This window comes from Coregonus clupeaformis, chromosome 14 (genome assembly GCF_020615455.1).
Source record: "Coregonus clupeaformis isolate EN_2021a chromosome 14, ASM2061545v1, whole genome shotgun sequence".
NCBI lineage: Eukaryota > Metazoa > Chordata > Actinopteri > Salmoniformes > Salmonidae > Coregonus > Coregonus clupeaformis.
In genome coordinates this window covers 6,465,497-6,478,029 of record NC_059205.1, presented here as the reverse complement: position 1 = coordinate 6,478,029, position 12,533 = coordinate 6,465,497, and the positions used below count along the sequence as shown (strand labels likewise).

The 12,533-nt window shown below is 42.4% G+C and overlaps 1 protein-coding gene across 1 annotated transcript in view; it reads left to right on the top strand.

The window, feature by feature from the left end:
* Positions 1–12,533, top strand: part of LOC121580557 (acetyl-coenzyme A synthetase, cytoplasmic) — a 75,251-nt gene that overhangs the window by 51,549 nt on the left and 11,169 nt on the right. The window contains 3 exon segments of the mRNA XM_041895499.2: positions 761–817; positions 5,731–5,811; positions 7,436–7,544. Of these exon segments, the coding sequence (XP_041751433.2) occupies positions 761–817; positions 5,731–5,811; positions 7,436–7,544 (247 nt within the window).

Genomic DNA, 12,533 nt, shown 5'->3' with positions numbered 1-12,533 from the left:
TTGTGTGTCTGTGACTGTTTGTGTGTCTGTGACTGTGTGTGTGTCTGTGACTGTGTGTGTGTCTCCACTGTGTTGAGCATCATCCTCTTCCTGCAAAACACTGGTTATGTTCCATTTCATCATCAAGGACCCCACACCCCATTATCAAGGACCCCACACCCCATTATCAAGGACCCCACACCCCATTATCAAGGACCCCACACCCCATTATCAAGGACCCCACACCCCATTATCAAGGACCCCACACCCCATTATCAAGGACCCCACACCCCATTATCAAGGACCCCACACCCCCATTATCAAGGACCCCACACCCCATTATCAAGGACCCCACACCCCATTATCAAGGACCCCACACCCCATTATCAAGGACCCCACACCCCATTATCAAGGACCCCACACCCCATTATCAAGGACCCCACACCCCATTATCAAGGACCCCACACCCCATTATCAAGGGCCCCACACCCCATTATCATGGACCCCACACCCCATTATCAAGGACCCCACACCCCATTATCAAGGACCCCACACCCCATTATCAAGGACCCCACACCCCATTATCAAGGACCCCACACCCCATTATCAAGGACCCCACACCCCATTATCAAGGACCCCACACCCCATTATCAAGGACCCCACACACCCTATGACGTGTGTTGTCATATTGCAGTCCAAGCAATACAGTGAAGTAATGATGTGTGTTGTCATATTGCAGTCCAAGCAATACAGTGAAGTAATGATGTGTGTTGTCTTCCAGGGTGGCCATGTTCTGACCCCACTTCCTGCTGCTACTCCTCTGAAGCCTGGATCAGCTGTAAGGCCTTAATGGTTTACTATTTAACGCTGCTTAGTGCCATTTATCTACACCAAGTCAGGACTAACTAGCATATATGGCTGCCTGGTGGTCCAGAAGCTGTTGTATGCTGTATATACATATACCTATATACCTGTAGGTGACTAACCAGTGATATATCTGTAGGTGACTAACCAGTTATATACCAGTAGGTGACTAACCAGTCATAGACCTGTAGGTGACTAACCAGTCATAGACCTGTAGGTGACTAACCAATCATAGACCTGTAGGTGACTAACCAGTCATAGACCTGTAGGTGACTAACCAGTAACCTGTAGGTGACTAACCAGTCATAGACCTGTAGGTGACTAACCAGTCGTAGACCTGTAGGTGACTAACCAGTGATATACCTGTAGGTGACTAACCAGTCATAGACCTGTAGGTGACTAACCAGTCATAGACCTGTAGGTGACTAACCAGTAACCTGTAGGTGACTAACCAGTCATAGACCTGTAGGTGACTAACCAGTCGTAGACCTGTAGGTGACTAACCAGTGATATACCTGTAGGTGACTAACCAGTCATAGACCTGTAGGTGACTAACCAGTCATAGACCTGTAGGTGACTAACCAGTCATAGACCTGTAGGGGACTAACCAGTCATAGACCTGTAGGTGACTAACCAATCATAGACCTGTAGGTGACTAACCAGTCATAGACCTGTAGGTGACTAACCAGTCATAGACCTGTAGGTGACTAACCAGTCATAGACCTGTAGGTGACTAACCAGTCATAGACCTGTAGGTGACTAACCAGGCATAGACCTGTAGGTGACTAACCAGTAACCTGTAGGTGACTAACCAGTCATAGACCTGTAGGTGACTAACCAGTCATAGACCTGTAGGTGACTAACCAGTCATAGACCTGTAGGTGACTAACCAGTGACATGTAGGTGACTAACCAGTCATAGACCTGTAGGTGACTAACCAGTCATAGACCTGTAGGTGACTAACCAGTCATAGACCTGTAGGTGACTAACCAGTCATAGACCTGTAGGTGACTAACCAGTCATAGACCTGTAGGTGACTAACCAGTCATAGACCTGTAGGTGACTAACCAGTCATAGACCTGTAGGTGACTAACCAGTCATAGACCTGTAGGTGACTAACCAGTCATAGACCTGTAGGTGACTAACCAGTCATAGACCTGTAGGTGACTAACCAGTCGTAGACCTGTAGGTGACTAACCAGTGATATACCTGTAGGTGACTAACCAGTCATAGACCTGTAGGTGACTAACCAGTCATAGACCTGTAGGTGACTAACCAGTCATAGACCTGTAGGTGACTAACCAGTCATAGACCTGTAGGTGACTAACCAATCATAGACCTGTAGGTGACTAACCAGTCATAGACCTGTAGGTGACTAACCAGTCATAGACCTGTAGGTGACTAACCAGGCATAGACCTGTAGGTGACTAACCAGTCATAGACCTGTAGGTGACTAACCAGGCATAGACCTGTAGGTGACTAACCAGTAACCTGTAGGTGACTAACCAGTCATAGACCTGTAGGTGACTAACCAGTCATAGACCTGTAGGTGACTAACCAGTCATAGACCTGTAGGTGACTAACCAGTGACATGTAGGTGACTAACCAGTCATAGACCTGTAGGTGACTAACCAGTCATAGACCTGTAGGTGACTAACCAGTCATAGACCTGTAGGTGACTAACCAGTCATAGACCTGTAGGTGACTAACCAGTCATAGACCTGTAGGTGACTAACCAGTCATAGACCTGTAGGTGACTAACCAGTCATAGACCTGTAGGTGACCAACCAGTCATAGACCTGTAGGTGACTAACCAGTCATAGACCTGTAGGTGACTAACCAGTCATAGACCTGTAGGTGACTAACCAATCATAGACCTGTAGGTGACTAACCAGTCATAGACCTGTAGGTGACTAACCAGTCATAGACCTGTAGGTGACTAACCAGTCATAGACCTGTAGGTGACTAACCAGTCATAGACCTGTAGGTGACTAACCAGTCATAGACCTGTAGGTGACTAACCAGTAACCTGTAGGTGACTAACCAGTCATAGACCTGTAGGTGACTAACCAGTCATAGACCTGTAGGTGACTAACCAGTAACCTGTAGGTGACTAACCAGTCCTAGACCTCTAGGTGACTAACCAGTCATAGACCTGTAGGTGACTAACCAGTAACCTGTAGGTGACTAACCAGTCATAGACCTGTAGGTGACTAACCAGTCATAGACCTGTAGGTGACTAACCAGTCGTAGACCTGTAGGTGACTAACCAGTCATAGACCTGTAGGTGACTAACCAGTCATAGACCTGTAGGTGACTAACCAGTAACCTGTAGGTGACTAACCAGTCATAGACCTGTAGGTGACTAACCAGTCATAGACCTGTAGGTGACTAACCAGTCATAGACCTGTAGGTGACTAACCAGTCATAGACCTGTAGGTGACTAACCAGCCATAGATCTGTAGGTGACTAACCAGTCATAGACCTGTAGGTGACTAACCAGTGATAGACCTGTAGGTGACTAACCAGTCATAGACCTGTAGGTGACTAACCAGTCATAGACCTGTAGGTGACTAACCAGTAACCTGTAGGTGACTAACCAATCATAGACCTGTAGGTGACTAACCAGTCATAGACCTGTAGGTGACTAACCAGTCATAGATCTGTAGGTGACTAACCAGTCATAGACCTGTAGGTGACTAACCAGTGATAGACCTGTAGGTGACTAACCAGTCATAGACCTGTAGGTGACTAACCAGTCATAGACCTGTAGGTGACTAACCAGTCATAGACCTGTAGGTGACTAACCAGTCATAGACCTGTAGGTGACTAACCAGTAACCTGTAGGTGACTAACCAGTCATAGACCTGTAGGTGACTAACCAGTCATAGACCGTAGGTGACTAACCAGTCATAGACCTGTAGGTGACTAACCAGTCATAGACCTGTAGGTGACTAACCAGTCATAGACCTGTAGGTGACCAACCAGTACCTGTAGGTGACTAACCAGTCATAGACCTGTAGGTGACTAACCAGTCATAGACCTGTAGGTGACTAACCAGTCATAGACCTGTAGGTGACTAACCAGTCATAGACCTGTAGGTGACTAACCAGTCATAGACCTGTAGGTGACTAACCAGTCATAGACCTGTAGGTGACTAACCAGTCATAGACCTGTAGGTGACTAACCAGTCATAGACCTGTAGGTGACTAACCAGTCATAGACCTGTAGGTGACTAACCAGTGATAAGACCTGTAGGTGACTAACCAGTCATAGACCTGTAGGTGACTAACCAGTCATAGACCTGTAGGTGACTAACCAGTAACCTGTAGGTGACTAACCAATCATCAGACCTGTAGGTGACTAACCAGTCATAGACCTGCAGGTGAGACTAACCAGTCAGTAGATCTGTAGGTGACTAACCAGTCATAGACCTGTAGTGACTAACCAGTGATAGACCTTTCGTAGGTGATCTAACCAGTCATAGACCTATAGGTGACCTAACTTGTCATAAGACCTGTAGGTGACTTGAATCCAGGTCAGTAGACCTGTAGGTGACTAACCAGTAACCTGTAGGTGACTAACCAGTCATAGACCTGTAGGTGACTAACCAGTCATAGACCTGTAGGTGACTAACCAGTCATAGACCTGTAGGTGACTAACCAGTAACCTGTAGGTGACTAACCAGTCATAGACCTGTAGGTGACTAACCAGTAACCTGTAGGTGACTAACCAGTAACCTGTAGGTGACTAACCAGTCGTAGACCAGTAGGTGACTAACCAGTCATAGACCTGTAGGTGACTAACCAGTCATAGACCTGTAGGTGACTCCAGTTGACTAACCAGTCATAGACCTGTAGGTGACCCAGTCATAGACCTGTAGGTGACTAACCAGTAACCTGTAGGTGACTAACCAGTCATAGACCTGTGACGAACCTGTAGGTGACTAACCAGTCATAGACCTGTAGGTGACTAACCAGTAACCTGTAGGTGACTAACCAGTCATAGACCTGTGTGACAACGTCATAGACCGTAAGCTGTAGGTGACTAACCAGTAACCTGTAGGTGACTAACCAGTCATAGACCTGTAGGTGACTAACCAGTCATAGACCTGTAGGTGACTAACCAATCATAGACCTGTAGGTGACTAACCAGTAACCTGTAGGTGACTAACCAGTCATAGACCTGTAGGTGACTAACCAGTCATAGACCTGTAGGTGACTAACCAGTCATAGACCTGTAGGTGACTAACCAGGCATAGACCTGTAGGTGACTAACCAGTCATAGACCTGTAGGTGACTAACCAGTCATAGACCTGTAGGTGACTAACCAGTCATAGACCTGTAGGTGACTAACCAGTCATAGACCTGTAGGTGACTAACCAATCATAGACCTGTAGGTGACTAACCAGTCATAGACCTGTAGGTGACTAACCAGTCATAGACCTGTAGGTGACTAACCAGTCATAGACCTGTAGGTGACTAACCAGTCATAGACCTGTAGGTGACTAACCAGTCATAGACCTGTAGGTGACTAACCAGTCATAGACCTGTAGGTGACTAACCAGTCATAGACCTGTAGGTGACTAACCAGTCATAGACCTGTAGGTGACTAACCAGTCATAGACCTGTAGGTGACTAACCAGTCATAGACCTGTAGGATATCAGTTTGGGACATTAGAACGTAAGGGAGTGACATGTACTAGTTTTGCTGTAGACTTACAACTCATTTCATGTGTTGATTGTGATCTGTAATAAGGAGTTATTTCTTCCCAAGCAGGCTGTGTTGTTATTGAAAAGCTTATAGGATCTAATGAAAATCTCCCCCGTGGTAATTATGAACACCCCTAACTATCTATCTAATCTCTGGATCTGTCTGATGTTCCAGACGTTTCCTTTTTTCGGAGTGGATCCCACCATACTGAACGAGCATGGAGAGGAACTGGAGGGAGAGGCAGAGGGCTATCTGGTCAGTATAATAACACTATACTGGAGGGAGAGGCAGAGGGCTATCTGGTCAGTATAATAACACTATACTGGAGGGAGAGGCAGAGGGCTATCTGGTCAGTATAATAACACTATACTGGAGGGAGAGGCAGAGGGCTATCTGGTCAGTATAATAACACTATACTGGAGGGAGAGGCAGAGGGCTATCTGGTCAGTATAATAACACTATACTGGAGGGAGAGGCAGAGGGCTATCTGGTCAGTATATTAACACTATACTAGAGGGAGAGGCAGAGGGCTATCTGGTCAGTATAATAACACTATACTGGAGGGAGAGGCAGAGGGCTATCTGGTCAGTATAATAACACTATACTGGAGGGAGAGGCAGAGGGCTATCTGGTCAGTATAATAACACTATACTGGAGGGAGAGGCAGAGGGCTATCTGGTCAGTATAATAACACTATACTGGAGGGAGAGGCAGAGGGCTATCTGGTCAGTATAATAACACTATACTGGAGGGAGAGGCAGAGGGCTATCTGGTCAGTATAATAACACTATACTGGAGGGAGAGGCAGGCGGCTATCTGGTCAGTATAATAACACTATACTAGAGGGAGAGGCAGAGGGCTATCTGGTCAGTATAATAACACTATACTGGAGGGAGAGGCAGAGGGCTATCTGGTCAGTATAATAACACTATACTGGAGGGAGAGGCAGAGGGCTATCTGGTCAGTATAATAACACTATACTGGAGGGAGAGGCAGAGGGGCTATCCTGGTCAGTATAATAACACTATACTGGAGGGAGAGGCAGAGGGCTATCTGGTCAGTATAATAACACTATACTGGAGGGGAGAGGCAGAGGGCTATCTGGTCAGTATAATAACACTATACTGGAGGGAGAGGCAGAGGGCTATCTGGTCAGTATAATACACTATACTGGAGGGAGAGGCAGAGGGCTATCTGGTCAGTATAATAACACTATACTGGAGGGAGAGGCAGAGGGCTATCTGGTCAGTATAATAACACTATACTGGAGGGAGAGGCAGAGGGCTATCTGGTCAGTATAATAACACTATACTGGAGGGAGAGGCAGAGGGCTATCTGGTCAGTATAATAACACTATACTGGAGGGAGAGGCAGAGGGCTATCTGGTCAGTATAATAACACTATACTGGAGAGGGAGAGGCAGAGGCGGGGCTATCTGGTCAGTATAATAACACTATACTGGAGGGAGAGGCAGAGGGCTATCTGGTCAGTATAATAACACTATACTGGAGGGAGAGGCAGAGGGGCTATCTGGTCAGTATAATAACACTATACTGGAGGGAGAGGCAGAGGGCTATCTGGTCAGTATAATAACACTATACTGGAGGGAGAGGCAGAGGGCTATCTGGTCAGTATAATAACACTATACTGGAGGGAGAGGCAAGGGGCTATCTGGTCAGTATAATAACACTATACTGGAGGGAGAGGCAGGGGGCTATCTGGTCAGTATAATAACACTATACTGGAGGGAGAGGCAGGGGGCTATCTGGTCAGTATAATAACACTATAACTGGAGAGGAACTGGAGGCAGAGACAATGTGGCTATGTGGCTATATTTGGCTGTTTTCGCTGCATAATATTTAGACGTATGTGGTTGCAGGTGTTCAAGCGGCCCTGGCCTGGTATCATGCGTACTGTGTACGGAAACCAGGAGCGGTTTGAGAACACATACTTCAAGAAATTCCCAGGTTTTTACGTGACCGGCGATGGTAAGACAGTCAACTATTTTCTTACAACATTCTGTGATTGATTAGATTAATTTTTGATTACATTAGATCAATCATATTCATAGACAACCACAATGACATTGTGATAGCGACCTTGCTGCTAACGTGGGACTTAATTCATTCATTATACAACGGGTGGTTTGGAATTCCCATTGTTAGATCCTATCCTGTTAGATCCTGTCCTGTTAGATCCTATCCTGTTAGATCCTATCAGATCCTATCCTGTTAGATCCTATCAGATCCTATCCTGTTAGATCCTATCCTGTTAGATCCTATCAGATCCTATCCTGTTAGATCCTATCCTGTTAGATCCTGTTAGATCCTATCCTGTTAGATCCTATCAGATCCTATCCTGTTAGATCCTATCAGATCCTATCCTGTTAGATCCTATCAGATCCTATCCTGTTAGATCCTATCCTGTTAGATCCGGTTAGATCCTATCCTGTTAGATCCCATCAGATCCTATCCTGTTAGATTATATCCTGTTAGATTCTATCCTTTTAGATTCTATCCTGTTAGATTCTATCCTGTTAGATCCTATCAGATCCTATCCTGTTAGATCCTATCAGATCCTATCCTGTTAGATTCTATCCTGTTAGATCCTATCAGATCCTATCCTGTTAGATTCTATCCTGTTAGATTATATCCTGTTAGATCCTATCAGATCCTATCCTGTTAGATTCTATCCTGTTAGATCCTATCAGATCCTATCCTGTTAGATCCTATCAGATCCTATCCTGTTAGATCCTATCCTGTTAGATCCTGTTAGATCCTATCCTGTTAGATCCTGTTAGATCCTATCCTGTTAGATCCTATCAGATCCTATCCTGTTAGATCCTACCAGATTATATCCTGTTAGATTCTATCCTGTTAGATCCTATCAGATCCTATCCTGTTAGATCCTATCAGATTCTATCCTGTTAGATTCTATCCTGTTAGATCCTGTTAGATCCTATCAGATCCTATCCTGTTAGATTCTATCCTGTTAGATTCTATCCTGTTAGATCCTATCCTGTTAGATTCTATCCTGTTAGATTCTATCCTGTTAGATTCTATCCTGTTAGATACTGTCCTGTTAGATTATATCCTGTTAGATCCTATCCTGTTAGATCCTATCAGATTCTATCCTGTTAGATTATATCCTGTTAGATCCTATCAGATCCTATCCTGTTAGATTCTATCCTGTTAGATTCTATCCTGTTAGATCCTATCCTGTTAGATTCTATCCTGTTAGATTCTATCCTGTTAGATTCTATCCTGTTAGATCCTATCAGATCCTATCCTGTTAGATTCTATCCTGTTAGATCCTATCCTGTTAGATTCTATCCTGTTAGATTCTATCCTGTTAGATTCTATCCTGTTAGATTCTATCCTGTTAGATCCTATCAGATCCTATCCTGTTAGATTCTATCCTGTTAGATTCTATCCTGTTAGATACTGTCCTGTTAGATTATATCCTGTTAGATCCTATCAGATCCTATCCTGTTAGATCCTACCAGATTATATCCTGTTAGATTCTATCCTGTTAGATCCTATCAGATCCTATCCTGTTAGATCCTATCAGATTCTATCCTGTTAGATTCTATCCTGTTAGATCCTGTTAGATCCTATCAGATCCTATCCTGTTAGATTCTATCCTGTTAGATTCTATCCTGTTAGATCCTATCCTGTTAGATTCTATCCTGTTAGATTCTATCCTGTTAGATACTGTCCTGTTAGATTATATCCTGTTAGATCCTATCCTGTTAGATCCTATCAGATTCTATCCTGTTAGATTATATCCTGTTAGATCCTGTTAGATCCTATCAGATCCTATCCTGTTAGATTCTATCCTGTTAGATTCTATCCTGTTAGATTCTATCCTGTTAGATCCTATCAGATCCTATCCTGTTAGATTCTATCCTGTTAGATCCTATCCTGTTAGATTCTATCCTGTTAGATTCTATCCTGTTAGATCCTATCCTGTTAGATTCTATCCTGTTAGATTCTATCCTGTTAGATCCTATCCTGTTAGATTCTATCCTGTTAGATTCTATCCTGTTAGATCCTATCCTGTTAGATTATATCCTGTTAGATTCTATCCTGTTAGATTCTATCCTGTTAGATTCTATCCTGTTAGATCCTATCCTGTTAGATTCTATCCTGTTAGATTCTATCCTGTTAGATCCTATCCTGTTAGATTCTATCCTGTTAGATTCTATCCTGTTAGATCCTATCCTGTTAGATTATATCCTGTTAGATTCTATCCTGTTAGATTCTATCCTGTTAGATTCTATCCTGTTAGATTCTATCCTGTTAGATTATATCCTGTTAGATTCTATCCTGTTAGATTATATCCTGTTAGATACTGTCCTGTTAGATACTGTCCTGTTAGATTATATCCTCTTAGATTCTATCCTGTTAGATCCTGTTAGATCCAATCCTGTTAGATCCTATCAGATCCTATCCTGTTAGATTATATCAGATCCTATCCTGTTAGATTCTATCCTGTTAGATTCTATCCATTTAGATCCTATCCTGTTAGGTCCTATCAGATCCTATCCTGTTAGATCCTATCAGATCCTATCCTGTTAGATTCTATCCTGTTAGATCCTATCAGATCCTATCCTGTTAGATCCTATCAGATCCTATCCTGTTAGATCATATCCTGTTAGATTATATCCTGTTAGATTATATCCTGTTAGATACTGTCCTGTTAGATTCTATCCTGTTAGATCCTATCAGATCATATCCTGTTAGATCCTATCAGATTCTATCCTGTTAGATTATATCCTGTTAGATCCTATCAGATCCTATCCTGTTAGATTCTATCCTGTTAGATTCTATCCTGTTAGATCCTATCAGATCCTATCCTGTTAGATTCTATCCTGTTAGATCCTATCAGATCCTATCCTGTTAGATCCTATCAGATCCTATCCTGTTAGATTCTATCCTGTTAGATCCTATCAGATCCTATCCTGTTAGATTCTATCCTGTTAGATTATATCCTGTTAGATCCTATCAGATCCTATCCTGTTAGATTCTATCCTGTTAGATTCTATCCTGTTAGATTCTATCCTGTTAGATACTGTCCTGTTAGATTATATCCTGTTAGATCCTATCCTGTTAGATCCTATCAGATTATATCCTGTTAGATTATATCCTGTTAGATCCTATCAGATCCTATCCTGTTAGATCCTATCCTGTTAGATTATATCCTGTTAGATACTGTCCTGTTAGATTCTATCCTGTTAGATTCTATCCTGTTAGATCCTGTTAGATCCTATCCTGTTAGATCCTATCAGATCCTATCCTGTTAGATTCTATCAGATCCTATCCTGTTAGATTCTATCCTGTTAGATTCTATCCTGTTAGATTCTATCCTGTTAGATCCTATCCTGTTAGGTCCTATCAGATCCTATCATGTTAGATCCTATCAGATCCTATCCTGTTAGATTCTATCCTGTTAGATCCTATCAGATCCTATCCTGTTAGATCCTATCAGATCCTATCCTGTTAGATCCTATCAGATCCTATCCTGTTAGATCCTATCCTGTTAGATTCTATCCTGTTAGATTATATCATGTTAGATACTGTCCTGTTAGATTCTATCCTGTTAGATCCTATCAGATCCTATCCTGGTAGATCCTATCAGATTCTATCCTGTTAGATTATATCCTGTTAGATCCTATCAGATCCTATCCTGTTAGATTCTATCTTGTTAGATTCTATCCTGTTAGATCCTATCAGATCCTATCCTGTTAGATTCTATCCTGTTAGATTCTATCCTGTTAGATTCTATCCTGTTAGATCCTATCAGATCCTATCCTGTTAGATTCTATCCTGTTAGATCCTATCAGATCCTATCCTGTTAGATTCTATCCTGTTAGATTCTATCCTGTTAGATTCTATTATGTTAGATTCTATCCTGTTAGATTCTATCCTGTTAGATTCTATCCTGTTAGATTCTATCCTGTTAGATTCTATCCTGTTAGATTCTATCCTGTTAGATTATATCCTGTTAGATCCTATCAGATCCTATCCTGTTAGATCCTATCAGATTATATCCTGTTAGATTCTATCCTGTTAGATCCTATCCTGTTAGATCCTATCCTGTTAGATTCTATCCTGTTAGATTCTATCCTGTTAGATTCTATCCTGTTAGATCCTGTTAGATCCTATCCTGTTAGATCCTATCAGATCCTATCCTGTTAGATTCTATCCTGTTAGATTCTATCCTGTTAGATTCTATCCTGTTAGATTATATCAGATCCTATCCTGTTAGATTCTATCCTGTTAGATTCTATCCTGTTAGATTCTATCCTGTTAGATCCTATCCTGTTAGATTCTATCCTGTTAGATCCTATCAGATCCTATCCTGTTAGATTCTATCCTGTTAGATCCTATCCTGTTAGATTCTATCCTGTTAGATTCTATCCTGTTAGATCCTATCCTGTTAGATTCTATCCTGTTAGATTCTATCCTGTTAGATCCTATCCTGTTAGATTCTATCCTGTTAGATTCTATCCTGTTAGATCCTATCCTGTTAGATTATATCCTGTTAGATTCTATCCTGTTAGATTATATCCTGTTAGATCCTGTTAGATCCTATCAGATCCTATCCTGTTAGATTCTATCCTGTTAGATTCTATCCTGTTAGATTCTATCCTGTTAGATCCTATCAGATCCTATCCTGTTAGATTCTATCCTGTTAGATCCTATCCTGTTAGATTCTATCCTGTTAGATTCTATCCTGTTAGATCCTATCCTGTTAGATTCTATCCTGTTAGATCCTATCCTGTTAGATCCTATCCTGTTAGATTCTATCCTGTTAGATCCTATCCTGTTAGATTATATCCTGTTAGATTCTATCCTGTTAGATTCTATCCTGTTAGATTCTATCCTGTTAGATCCTATCCTGTTAGATTCTATCCTGTTAGATCCTATCCTGTTAGATCCTATCCTGTTAGATTCTATCCTGTTAGATCCTAT